We start from the raw sequence: 13,925 nt of genomic DNA, 5'->3' as shown, positions 1-13,925 counted from the left end.
AATCAAAGAGCAGTGACGAGGTAGCTGTAAGGTGACCCGCGTGTACCTCCCAGGTGCACCGAGGCTTCTCCTCCTAAGCATGAGGTCAGAATAGACTGTGTCCCGCGGCTGAACAACTCAGAGGCAGTAACAGCGGATGGAAACGTGAGGACTTGCTTGCATAATCTGGTGCCTGAGGAAAAAGTCTTTTAGATCTTTCTTTTGTGGCTGTGATCGCACTTGCACTGATATCAGGGAGAAAGAAGTCTAGCTTAACTCAGATACTAAAAGGAGAGTCATTTGGGGGAGGAAACTAATTTGGGAACCTTTTGGTCAAACTTTAGTCACTTTTAAATCTTTTAATTTGTTGCTTCTGTCCCACTTTGAGCTGTTTCCTGTGTATCTGAATTTATGTCCATCATTGAGGTTTCTGAACTTTGTTAATACCTGATTTATTTTATCTTAGGTCGTACCTCGATCATTTGTTGTAACAGTAAGTTGCTACCAATAAATTGTTATTTTATAGACCACATACTATGGAATGTGTAGTTGTTTCATTAAGACCTCCTCAAGAATCTCCACGTCCGCATTCTCACGTGTTTATTTTTACCTTTGTTTGGCTCTTTTCACAGTGACTCCTATAGCTTTGATGCTTACACATGTGGCATGTCCCCCCCCTTAAGCTGCATATATAATTAGTGTCGTGTAATTAAGAACACGAGTCAGACCCAGATTGGAGTCCCATTTCTTCTACTTAATAACTGGGAGACCTTAGGCAAGTTATTTCAAGCTCCAGTTTCTTCAGGTGTAAGTAGGAAACAATAATAGCTCCTATAGCTAATAGGATTATACATGCATTAAGCAACCTGAGTGTAACAGTCACTTGAGTACCTGCTGTGTAGTGCAGTCTCCACAAGTATAACTATGATGATGACCCTGGAAAGGACCAAAAAGGCAACTGAGCATAAATTTAAAATCAAGCCACCATTAGTGCGTCTTCCGGCGACAGCCATTTGGCTAGTGATGGCTTCGGTGTCTGCACCGTCAGACTTTTCCCCATGTGAATATCGTACATACCACCCAGTCGACAGCATTTGTGATTGAACGTTTGAGTTTATTTAGCCCCATTCCTCAGAATCACTCTGCAAGAAAGATGGTGCTATCCCCATTTTACGAATGAAGAGATTCAGGCCAAGGGGATGAAGGAATTTGCTCAACGTCACACTGAAGGTGATGACAGTTCTCATACAGGTTTGCTCTAGGTCTGCCCTGTTCTTTCTCCTACACTTGCTCCCCCTGGACCCTGCAAGTCCTAGAGTCCCCGTTGGAGAAGACTGGCCGGCTCCCTGATGTACCTGAGGAAAGGACCCAGGCCCGTGAGTTTCTCAGGGGATCGTATATTGTTAGTGCCTTACTCTGCAAATCACTTTTCGTATTTTGATTTGAACAGCACTTACCCATGTTGTAAGAACGATAACGTGCTGTATTAGAGGCAGCCAGGGCCCCACAGCAGAAAGATCTGTTGCATTGCTAAACCCCAAAGATGTGCGTGCATTTACGGACATCTGCTTAAGCGCTGGTAACTGAAATGAGTCAGGATGCGTCCGAACTGCACTGTGTCCAAATGTCAAAACTGCAGCACGCTGGTGGGGACGAGGTGACAAGCCAGTCTTCGGTGCACCTGCCTGATGCACTGAGCTGGGCTGCCACGTTGTGAGTCAACATGGTTTGCTGAGTGTGTTCATTTCTCTCTCCTCCCCCCTAAAATGCTACTGAAATGACAGCAATCAAAAAGTAGTCTTGCTCAACAAAAGCAAAAGCTTAATTCTTGGAAAAGACCAATTAAGTGGATAAACCTGTGTCAAGTCTGTTCAAGAAAAAAAAATGAGTGAAAACGCAAAGTGTTAGAAATAAGAGGGGCTTCTTAATTATAAATGCAGAGATTTAGAAAATAACATTAAAAGAAATCTGAATATGTCAAACTATATCAATATACTTAAAAATCTTTTCAGTCACTATTGAGTAAATTTTACAAGTTCGTATTTTCTTGGTTAACTATCCCTTTCATCAATCACCATAGAAGAAATTAAAAAGTAATTAATTGAATTGTACACTTTAAATGGGTGAACTGTATGGATGTGAATTATCTCAATAAAGGCTTTGGGGTTTTCTTAAGTAATGAAAGGTCCTCACGCTTCCTCTGCCCCTGCAGAAGAGGCCTGGTATTCAGCCTGTTGGTGGGTAAATTCTGTAAAACCTTCAAGGGACAGTTAAGGCCTAGGTCATCTGAATTATTTTAGGGCTTTAGGGAAAGATGGCGGCTTCCCAGCTCCTTCTGTGAAGCTCGCTCGATCCTGACATCAGAACCAGAGGATAGCACACAAAGAAGAAAACAAATGATTAACCTAGCATTTAAAATATGGGCAGGACTCCGACAAAAACATCAGCAGGATGAGCCATGCAGTCTCTTGTGACCAAACAAGGTTTTGTCCTAGAAATGCAGGGCTGCAGTTTGTTAAGAAATCCACCGAGGAGTTAATGTCAGCAGATTAAAGGAGAGAAACCTCTGGTCATCTAAGTAGATACTGAAATAGCAACTGATAAAATTCAACATATGTTCCTTTTACAAAATCCTTATTAAGCTAGAGGGAGAAGGAAACTCCTTTAAATTGCTGAAAGCATGTTTGACAGAAGTGAGGACTGACATCTGTACACCGCTGTGTGTGAACCAGATGGCTGGGGAGGGCCTACTGTATAGCACGGGGTGGGGGCAGGAAGAAGGTTCAGCCTGTTCACAGGACATGTATTAAGTTAACCTTAGAAATGCATTCCAATAAGCATTAGGTGCAGACACATACTGTTTGATTCCACTTATACGAGGTACCTAGAATAGTCAGATCATAGAGTCAGCAAGTGCACTGGTAGATGCCAGGGGCCGGGGGTGGGGGGTGTGGGGACTGGGAATGGGGAGTTAGTGTTTAATGGGGACGGAGTTTCAGTTGGGGAAGGTGAAAAATTCGGGAGGTGGATCGTGGTGCGAGTTGCACAACAATGTGACTGTACTTAGTGCCACTGAATGGTACTGTTTAATTTGGTTACAGTGGTATGTTTTACATTATGTGACTTATTACCACAGGAAAAAAAAAACATTAAAAAAAAAAGAAGTGGGCTGGGGTGGCCGTGTGTTGTTCCTGGCATCACTGTCATCAAGGTGTTCCTTACCCCGCAGGCCTGCTGGCGCTGGGGGCTGGATCCCTGTGAGTTAACCCTGGTCCTCTCTGTTGCTTTGGCTTAGTACAGTAATTGGGTGCTGTTTCCTGAAAAAGAAGAAACATTGGCTGTGGTTCACAGAATTAAACCCAAAGCCATTTTAAAATGGATGGAGATCACTGTCATTTCAAGGTCACAGCCTTGTCGGGTCTGTGACATTCCTTAGGCATTTATTGCAACTAACTTTGAGCTGTCTCATTGGGGAAGCTTTGTGCCTTTACTTACCTACGCTTTTCCTTCTTAGTAACTCTCTGCCCCCTTATCTAGCAGAGCACATGCATCTCCCTCTTCAGTGGACACTTTTGCCCCCAGCACACACAGAACCAAATGCAAAAAGCATGGAAAGGAAAAAAATCTAATGCACTCCATTTATTCTGCTACCTTGAAAGTCCTGTAAAATTATATTTAAGCTTTGACTTTGTTAATCATGTTTCTAAGCACTTTAAGAAAACGTATGTATATGAGAGTTTAATCTTTTCCATATACTTTTAACTTCCATATTCCCCTTTTTGCTCATTTCTTGCTTAACTATTTTAAATGGTTTTCTAAAAAGAAAAGATACTATATGAATATAGTAAACTTATGTTTCTAAGCATAGAATAAAGCATAAAAGACATTTTAAAATAACTAACCTATTGATAATCTTTTTCTTTGTGGAATTACAATGAAACGTCTTACGTTAAGTTAAAATTACAGGATTGGAAATAAGGAGTTAGTTTTCTTGGGTTGGGGTGTTTTTAGTGACATTTGGGCAACGTGTAAATGTTGTTTTAGAACACCTCTCATCCCTCTAAGATGGGGATTGAATCATTACCATGGCCCCTGCCTTTCATGGATGTGTCTTTCAGTGACATACAATATAGCAGGCATGAGCTTGTCCTGACACCCGTGAGGAACTTGCTGGGGACCCGTCTGCTGCCTCAGAAGCTGCCGTCTAAAGCAGATCTATAGCTTTGGCACAAGGCGCATCAGGGCTCCGAAAGGGCGTCACTCACAAAGCGCTAGCGGGGGTGTTCACAGTGGAGGGGTGCTGGTGCCTTGAGGGCCTTTAGGGAAGGTGCACGGGGCCTGTGAACTGAACTTGGCAGGCGGAGGAGGCTCCTGAGGCCGCCATGACAAAGTGCCACAAACCCCGTGGCTTGGAACAACGGAACTTTATTCTCCCACACTCGGGAGGCCAGACATCCGAGCTCAGGGGGTCCGCAGGGCTGGTCCCATCTGGAGGCTCCAGGGAGAATCTGTCCTAGGCCTCTGTCCCGGCTTCTGGTAGCTGCTCGTGCTCCCAGGCATCCCGTGGCTCGTGGCAGCATCACTCTGATCTCTGCCTCCATCGACCTTCTCCTGTGTCTGTGTCCGCTCTCATTCATAAGGACATTGGTTATCAGATTTAGGGCCCAGCCTGATAATCCAGGGTGACCTTGTCTCCAAAGACCCTTGTTCCAGATAAGGCCGTGTTCTGACGTTCCCGGTGGACGTATCTTGTGGGGGCCACCATTCAGCCCATACAGGAAGGCAGGTAGGAGTCCAGTGGCCACCTGGGCCGTGCACCCAGTAGAGGCAGGCACGAGGACACGGGCCCAGAGTTCAGAAGCTGCCTTTGAAAAGGAAGTGTCCACGGGATCCCAGGGTGTGAAATTCGGGGCCGCGGTGTGTGAGGTGCTGCGCTGCGGTGAGGACTTGTCGAGGGTGGTGTGTGACCAGATCTGCTTGCAGGGAGAGAAACACTCGGCCACGCCTTCCTGGTTAGAGCGTACAACTGTTTGCACGTAAACTGAGATGTTGCATTTCCCAAGTTGTTCTGTTGACCTTCACAGATTAAACACTTTAACATATACTTTCTCCTTCCCAGCAGTACTCTTCAGTAGCTCCCTTGGATGATGCTGGGTTAGCGTGTGATTGGACGGTGTAACGTCATTCCACGATGGGTGGCTTTCATAGACCAGTGGCTCGGGTGCCAGTGTGACACTCTGCAGTTACACTTCTCCCCGGGGACGGATAAAATAACCCAACAGTAGTGGGACACCGCGATACTTTCTTAGCCCCAGTTACCTTTTGAATAATGAGAGCTTGAACTTGCCTTCTCAGGAATTTTAATAACTTATTCCAAACAACCTGTTATTGTTGAATGGTTTTGGGGTTTTTTGGGTGTTTTTCCTTTTTGGTTTAACTCCAGATACTCTTATTTTCTGTTTCAATGCGTTTCTTCCTTCAGATACAATATGAGTCTTCATCATAATGTAAATAATACAAGTGGTGCTCTCATCAAAATTTTCACCAAATGTAGAGAAGCAATGACATTTTTATAGTATTTTACTTTATTTTCCTGACTTTAAATGCTAACACTTTTGTTATTGATGTTATTGCATCAGTAATAATCTAGCCTTATCATGACCCAAAATACATTTTAGTGTCATTTTGCTTTGCTTGGTCAAGCTTTTTACATTAAAAAAATATAGTGTTATAGATCCACCTCAAAACTGAGAACCCCAGGCTAATCATGAGAAAAACATCAAATTCCAGTCAAAGGACATCCTCCAAAGTATCTGCCCAGTGCTCCTCAAAACTACCGAGACCATCAGGTCAAGGTTTGAAGAGCTGTCACTGCCAAGAGGAGCCCAAGGAGACAGGGCTGCGTGTGAGGTGCTGTCCTGGAGGGATAGAAACTAAAGCAATTGAATAATTGTAACAAACGTACCACACTGATGTAAGCTGCTAGTGGTTGAGGGCACACATTTCACCACCTGGGGGCTGGCGATGCTCCAGAGGGAACAGAGGGAGACCCCCTTCACAGCAAAGACCCCGAGGGCCCAGCTCTCCACGCCCTGCTGGCTTGGGGGCTGCAGGTGTGAGCAGGGAAGTCCTGGGGGGCCTGGCGGGGAGTCACAGCCCCAGCCGACTCAGGAGAACGTGGGCCGTGCCTCACACACAGCCCCGTCATCGGGGTGGACCCTGCCGGCTGGAGCACTGATCCTGACATGGTTGTTGGATTGTGACTCAGAGTATGGGATAGATACCGTGAGTCCATACTGAGATAGACAGACAGACAGACAGCTCTCCTCTACAGAAACGTTCCAAGTACAGTAAGTTTCCTACATACGAACGGGCTCCGTTCCAAGAGTGCATTCGTAAGTCTAAATTTGTAAGTCCAACAAAGTTAGCCTAGGTGCCCAACTAACACAATCAGCTGTATAGTACTGTACTGTAATAGGTTTAGAATACTTTTCACACTAATAATACATTAAAAACAAAAAATAAAGAACATTTTTAATCTTACAGTACAGTACCATGAAAAGTACAGTAGTACATACAACAGCTGGCATCCAGGGGCTGGCATTGCGTGACAGGCAAGAAGAGTTACTGACTGGGGGAGGGGGAGGAGGTGGGAGACAGTAGAGCTGAAGGATCGTCAGCAACAGGAGACGGAGGACAAGCTGCAGTTTCCCTCACGCCTGACGTGGATGGCACAGGTTCCGGTTCCTTGCTGGATTCAGTTCTATCTACCCTGTTGAAAAAACGATTCAGCGATGTCTGGGTAGCAGCTCTTTTTTTCTTATCATAGATGACACGGTGGCACTGGATTGCTGAACGGCTGCTGCAACCTTCGTGTACTGTTCGTTGTACGTTCAGGTCCTGTGCCTCCAAAACTACCAGTGCCGCCTCAAATGCAGAGAACCCCCTTGCCATTTCCTGCGTCGTGAATCTCTTTGGTTCTTCAGTTACTTCTTCTTTCTCTGTCTCTCTCCATCCTTCCTCTGGGCCTCCAGTTCCATCAGGTCCTCATCAGTCAGCTCCTCGTGTTGCACAGCAAGGAGTGCAGTGAAGTCGTCCTCTTGCAGATCTGCCCCCGGCTTCTTGCTCAGGGTCACTGAGTTGCTGGAGACCTTCTCAAATCCACGAAAATCATGAACAAACTGTGGGCAAAGGTTCTTCCAAACCCCAGTCACGGTGACAGCCGTAACCTCATGCCAGGCAAAGTCAATTTTTTTTTATGGCCTGTAGATGTTATAGTCCTTCGAAGATTGTCGCAGGGTTGTTCCTGATTCGTCCGTCTCCTTTCCTGCCTGACGAAAAGTGTGACATAAATAATATTTCTTGAAAGTCGCTCTAACTCCCTGGTCCATAGGTTGGATGAGCCACGTAGTGTTCCGTGGCAGATGCACTACTTTGACGTTGGGATGCGAGTCATCCATGGGTGGGGGGTCGCCTGGAGCATATTGTCAAGCAGCAAAAGAATGTGGAATGGGACGTTCTTCTCCGAGCAGTATTTCTCTACCTCCGGGATAAAGTGGTGGAAAACCAGTCCTGGAAAATGGCCTGTGTAACCCAGGCCTTGGGGTTACTCTTCCACACAATAGGAAGAGAGCCCTTGGCTGTGTTTCTAAGGGCCCTTGGGTTCTCTGAGTGATAAACTAAGAGAGGCTTCAGCTTCATATCACCGGAAACATTGCCACCAAACAACAGAGTTAGCCTGTCCTTTGCTGCTCTATAGCCTGGCATCAACTTTCCCTCCTTGCTGATGTAACTTTGGTCTGGCATCCTTTTCCAGTACAGTCCTGTCTCGCCCACATTAAAAACCTGCTCAGGTAAATACGCGCCTTCATCAATAATTTCTTGAAGCGTTTCAGGAAATTCTCGGGCAGCTACTGTACCTGCACTCGCTGCCTCGCCACTTACTTTTACGTTGTGAAGGTTGGCTCCAGCCTTGAACCGATGAAGCCAGCCACGGTTGGCATTAAAAGATGCGCCCTCTGATTCTTTGCCGTGTTTCTTCTTCAAGTCTTCATAAAGCCTCTTAGCTTTCTCTTGAATCAGCATTAAGCTGAGCGGGACTCGACACTGATGCTGGTCCTGCATCCGCACACTGAGAAGTTTCTCCATCTCCTCCACCAGTTTTCCACGCTTCTTCGATACTATTGTCTGCACAGCAGACTTCACATGTTCCATGATCTTGTCCTTGGTCTTTAGAATCGTGCAGATGGTTGAACGACTCATTTTACAAGCATGAGCGATGTCTACCGTCTTTTCACCTCACTCCACTCTCTCAGTTATTTTCACTTTTGTTTCCATCGTTATCGCTTGGCACTTCTTAGCGGTACCGGCTACATCACCACTGCTTTTACGCTTGCTTCTGGACACCCTGGGCTTGAAATAAAGATGCTGTACTCCTGTACTCTATACAGTACTGTACGGTAAAGTACACAAGAGCACAACCGCTTGTCAAGGATGCACACTCGTGACAGTGTACGCCAGACACATGAACTAACTTACGTGATTGGACATGCGAAGGCACATTCACCTCTTTGAAAGTTCTCAACTTGAAGGTTCACATGTAGGGGATTTACTGTAATTTATGCAGATGCTTCGCCCTCAGGGAGGTGGACCGTGACTTCCCTGCCAAGACTGCAGTGTGGGAAGAGGGGGAAGAGTCCCTGTAGGGGAAGGACCCGACAGATCCTACCTGGGCCAGGTGATCCAGGTGATGAGGTGTGTTGACAGCAGGTACCCTAGATACAGTGGGATGTGAAGGCACTTCACCTTCTGTTCTTCCTGCTAAAACACACAAACCCCAAAACTGAGATCATGAGAAAAAACATCGTACAAATCCGGAATGAGGGCCGTTCTACAGAATGCCTGACCAGTACTCCTGGTCAAGGTCTCAAGGTCAAGTACTCAAGGTCATCAATCACAAGGAGTGTCTGAGAAGCCATCATTGCCTAGGGCAGGCTACGGAGCATGATGACTAAATGTGCTGTCCTGGATGGGGTCCTGGGACAGAAAAAGGATGTTAGGGGAAAACTAAGGCAACCCTATCAAAGTGTGAACTTTTTAGTAATGTGTCAGTGATGGTTCGTTGGTTGTGACAGATGTGCCAGAGGAACGTCAGATGTTATCTTTAGGGGAAATCTGGTATGGGGTGTATAAGGAACTGCTGTGTCTTCACAACTTCTCTATATAAATCTAAAGCTATTCAAAATAAAATGTTTATTTAACTATTTTTAAAAATTAACAGACGAATTAAGATGTTACCCCAAAAATATGTTTAACACAAAGCTTACAGTGTTTTAAAAATTCTAAAAGTTCAAATATTTCTTTCCATAGTATTTTAAGATTTTATTTCAGACATTCGTATTGTGATGTTAACATCTGTAAAATGTGCACTCCTTTTATGAAAATTCTTGATTTAATTAACAGACAAACTATCTTGTAACAGTTCCTTTCTGGGAGATGGAGTGTTACATTTTATTATAGTTTCCCCCTTGATGGTCTTCATTTGCATTTTAGGAGAATGGATTTGACCAGCACTTTGTAAGTTAAATGTTAGTTACACGTGTGGTTACCTGCACTGGTCCTTTGAGCCTTGTGTCTGCACAGGTCCCCTCTGAATAGGCTTCCAAGAAACGACTCATTTAGCAGCCTGGTAGTCGTCTTCCTTGGCAGTGCGGGAGCAGTGATGGCAGAGAGGGACCGGGATTTCCGTGTGGCTGTCATATGAATGTCCTGCATTCCAGTTCCTTCCTGTGCAAGACTCCTATTTTCCGGGAGATAAACGTTTTGAGAAAAATGGAAGCACGCTGACTCAAATTCCATCCATCCACTCACTGACTGCCACTTACCTTGTTCGTAAGCCCGGACTTGTCCCGTGGTAGCACGCATGACGGTGTAGTGACGGTTAGCGTCTCTCCCACACTGGTTTGTAGTACCTGCAAGGCAGCGGCATGTGTGTTGGGTCCCCAGGGACCCCCAGCCTCTAGCACAGTGGAAGCTCTTGGGAGCAGGTGGCTGTGGGCGCCTCGCCTGCATCCAAGTTCTCCTATTTGAACAGCTCCGACTGAGGGTGTTCTCTGGCAGCTGGGCTTGTGGGCGCAGGGCAGGAGTGTCAGAGGTCGTGCCCCAGGGTAACCCCTCACCAGAGAGGGCGGGGTGCTCCTGACTAGGAGGCAGTTCTGAGGTCCGTGCGCGGCCTCTCCGGGGTCCCCAGCAGCTGCGACTCTGCACAGAGCTGTGACCTGCTTACTGGAGCTCCCTTTTTGACTCTCCTTCCATCTCACTTCCCCTGGTCTTGGGGTCAGCTTTGGGAGAACCCACACTGAGACCACATGCAGTAAGTCGGTATTGACGAAATTAATTAGCACAGTAAATGAGTTAGATCCCGACCATTCAAAGAAATTATCATCCAGGAAGAAGAAGATGATCAGAGCTGTACAGATCACATGAATGAGACATAAAGTGACGACTGATGAGAAGTACAGATAGAACGTGCGTATCCAGGGGAAGAAGTCGCTGCAGACTTCCCTCCTGACCTCCTGACTCGGGGTCGGCTCCTGCCTTGTGACCTCGAGCCATCCAGCACCTCACCGGTCGCGTGGCTCACATCCCGGTGCCCTCGCTCTGCCGGCTGGTGAGCCGGGAGGACAGAGGTGTGCCTGCTGCGTCCCTCCGTGTCGCGACACGGGGACAGCGCCCCGCAGACAGTAGCTTCACAGGTGTCTGTTGGGCCCGTGCGTTCATGGGGAGAGTGAGAGGCGGAGTTTCCATGAGAAGAGGGCTGGAGTCCTGGGCACGGGTTCAAATCCCACTCCAGGCGCCGCCCGAGTCGCTGACCTCAGGCCCGTTGCTCAGTCAGCTCATACGTCAAGTGAAGACATCGAGGCACAGCCTTCAAGGTCGTGACATAAATTAAATGAGGTCATTTCCTGTAGTACCTGGAGTTACAGCACAGAAATGAGCGCTCAGATATGTTCACTGCTTTTATGGAGAAGATGGCATCTGAGGTTGGGTTGAAATTGGACGAGAAAAAGTAGAGAAGGAAGTTTAAATTACAGCAGAAGGAACAAATGCCGGAGAGTGAGATTAAGGGCGGCAGGGAGCCTGGCAGGGAGCCGTGTGCCGGGACCCGGGGACGGGAAGCAGGGAAACGAGGTCCTGGAGAAGCCAGACCACGGAGGTTCGTGAATGCCAGCCTGAGTTGTCTGACTTTATTCCACGAGCAGGAGGGGAGATATTTGAGAAGGGAACTGCCCAGGAGGTGATGGGATTATGAACTGTGAGTTACAGTGCCCTGAAGAGAGGTCAGAAATGAAAATAGAGGTTTGGGAGTGGTGCACATAGTTTATCATGAAATTGGCAAACCAGTCCGCACGTACGGCGTGTTTACCACAGTAGGAAACAGAATAACGGGCTCCTTTCCACAGTCGGGGAACTTGGTTAGTGTCATGCTGTTTAACACTTAGCTTGCTAATTAGTATGTACAATATACTCATTTTTTTCTTCTGGGATATTTCCCAGGTAATCTAAATCTTCCCCAAATGTCCAGATGGGTGTGGGCTCAGCGGCATTGTCAGGTCTCTTGGAGATGTATTCCTTGAGTGAACCAGGAGATAGGAGTGAGGTCCTCCCGGGCAGTGGGCAGTGGGCCGTTGTCCGGCTACAGGCACAGCTTTGGAGCCACAGTACCTTGTCATTCCTTTTGCCAACTGTCAATTAACTTCTACAGAAATTTAAATGATAAAGACTACTTTATGTGTGTTTGTTCACATCGTTGCTGTTTTCAGGGCTCCTTGTCTCCTTGTGTAGATCCTTATTTCCATTTCATGTTTATAGAAATGATGCCTTCAAATTCTTTAAATTTCCAGTTACTCCTTGCTAGTATATAGAAATACAGTGGCATGTTTTTCTTGTTGTTGTTTTTTTACTAACTGCATTCTCTGACCTTGCTAAACTCTTTTTTTAGATCTGGGAACTTTTTTGTAGATTCTTTGGTGTTTTCTGTGTAGAAAATCATATAGTCTGCCAATAAAGACAGTTTTGCTTTTTCCCTTTATATCTGTAGCCTTCATTTTTTTTCTTGCCTTCTTGTACTCGTGAGGACAGCAGTGTCGAGCAGCATGAGCTTCTCGCTCTTACAGGAAAACTCTTATTTTCCATTAAGTCTGTCAGCAGTAGATTTTTCATGCATACTCTTAATACGATAGAGGAAGTTCTTTATTATTACTGATATTTGCCTTTTTTTCTTTCCTTTTTAGCAGAAGACTCAGAAAGTGGTGTTTACATGCGATTCATGAGGTCACACAAGTGTTACGACATCGTTCCAACCAGCTCCAAGCTTGTGGTCTTCGATACCACGTTACAAGTGAGTGTGCCCAGTTTCCCTGAGTCTGGGGTATATTGTTTGGTGCCTGCCTTGTCGGGTAAGTTAAATCCAGCAACACCCGCAGACAGTATCCAGTCCTTTCTGCACGTCAGGTCCTGTGCTGAGGTTTCGTCTGAGTTGTCAGTCGTCATGGCAGCCTTCTGAGGAATGTGCTGTTTTACGGATAAGGAAGCTCATTATCTAGAGTTTGCTCACATTCTAGCATTTAAGAACTCAGCCCACAGGGCTGGTGAGTGACGGGGTCTGGAATTGGCCCTCGGGTCTGTGTGATGCGTGCCGGCCCCAAGCCTTTAACCGCTAGCTGCACCTCCTCCCTCGGCTCGTCCTGAAGGCCTTAGCTATTTAGTAGAACAATGAAGTTGAAATAATACTGGTTAAAAAGAAAGCATCACTCAGGTGAGTAACCTCTTAAGAGAAAACTCTACTGATCTCTTTCAGCAGAAAATTTGAACCTGATTATTTTGGTATTAAAATTATGCTTATTGTAACTCGTTTTATACCAAATATGACTTACAGTCAGACGTGAAAAGTCCCAGATAATACATCCAATGCGATGACCAAATTACATGCGGTGTAATAAAATATGTGTGCATACACAGGTATACGTGTGTGCATTTGGTGTATAGATTTATACATAAATCTTTACCAAGCAGGATTGTTTTCACCTGGGTTCCCCAAAAGTAGATGCTGAGCCAGGAATTCATGGCCAGTGGGTGCTTTATTAGGGCGTCCTGCCAGGAGAGCCCCTGGGGGACTGGGGGAGAAGCAGAAGGGGCAAAGGCCAGGGAGGGCAGCCTCCGCTGATCCCTCAGGGGGACCCCAGCTGGTAAGGTGCCTGTGCGAGTTCACCCCGGCCTCTTTCAGCCTCATCCAGGGCTGTCCTGGGAGATGTGTGCCCTGGCCCTGCCAGTTCGTCCTAGCACTCGGGGCCCTCTCCCCAGGCCTCCCCCGCCTGCTCTGCTGGCGCCCCCAGCGGCCCGCCCTGTGGCTTTTCCTTGCGGACGCCTGGGCTCTAGGAGCTCCTTTGCCTGCATTCAGTCTCAGCTGCACAGGATTCTCAAGAATGTAGACATGGCTTAGTTCTTAATTTTATTTTCCAATTTTTTTTTAATAAATTGGCCTAAAATCCTGTGACTTTGCTAAATTCACTTCGGACCAGGTAACCTTCAAGGTCCCTTCTACAACTCTGATTCTTTGACAGAAAGAGGACAGAGAGGCATCCAGATGCAGCGTCACAGGAAACATTCTCTACCACTGTAACTACAGACTTCACTAGTGAAGGAACTGGAAATTCTGAATTCCCCAAGTAAAGGAGACCAGCCCGTCTCACCCTCACTCCACCCTCCCGAGGCCTGACTGTCGGCTTTGCACCACCAGAAAAGCACGTGACGGCGCGTACGCCCCGCGCCTGCGTTCACTCTTGCTCAGTGTCTCCCGGGTTGTAAAATTAACTCTTTTCTGAATTTAGAATTTAGCCAGAGTGAGTAAGACATGAAAAATGTGATGCTTTATGGATCATCGGAGG

The 13,925-nt window shown here is 46.5% G+C and overlaps 1 protein-coding gene across 6 annotated transcripts in view; it reads left to right on the top strand.

The window, feature by feature from the left end:
• PRKAG2 (protein kinase AMP-activated non-catalytic subunit gamma 2) overlaps window positions 1-13,925 on the top strand; it is a gene marked incomplete at its 5' end in the record, with an annotated part of 287,549 nt that overhangs the window by 231,740 nt on the left and 41,884 nt on the right. For 5 of the 6 annotated variants that reach the window (XM_079711968.1, XM_079711966.1, XM_079711969.1 and 2 more), the window contains one exon: window positions 12,273-12,379. In XM_079711968.1, coding sequence (XP_079568094.1) covers window positions 12,273-12,379 — 107 coding nt within the window. The remainder of the gene's footprint in view (window positions 1-12,272; window positions 12,380-13,925) is intronic. The other variant, XM_079711967.1, reaches the window with a different exon arrangement.

The sequence above is a fragment of the Hyperoodon ampullatus genome (genome assembly GCF_949752795.1).
Source record: "Hyperoodon ampullatus genome assembly, chromosome: 9".
In the NCBI taxonomy this organism is placed as follows: Eukaryota; Metazoa; Chordata; class Mammalia; order Artiodactyla; family Ziphiidae; genus Hyperoodon; species Hyperoodon ampullatus.
The sequence above is the reverse complement of the archived record's forward strand: the minus strand, read 5'-3'. Positions and strand labels throughout refer to the sequence as shown.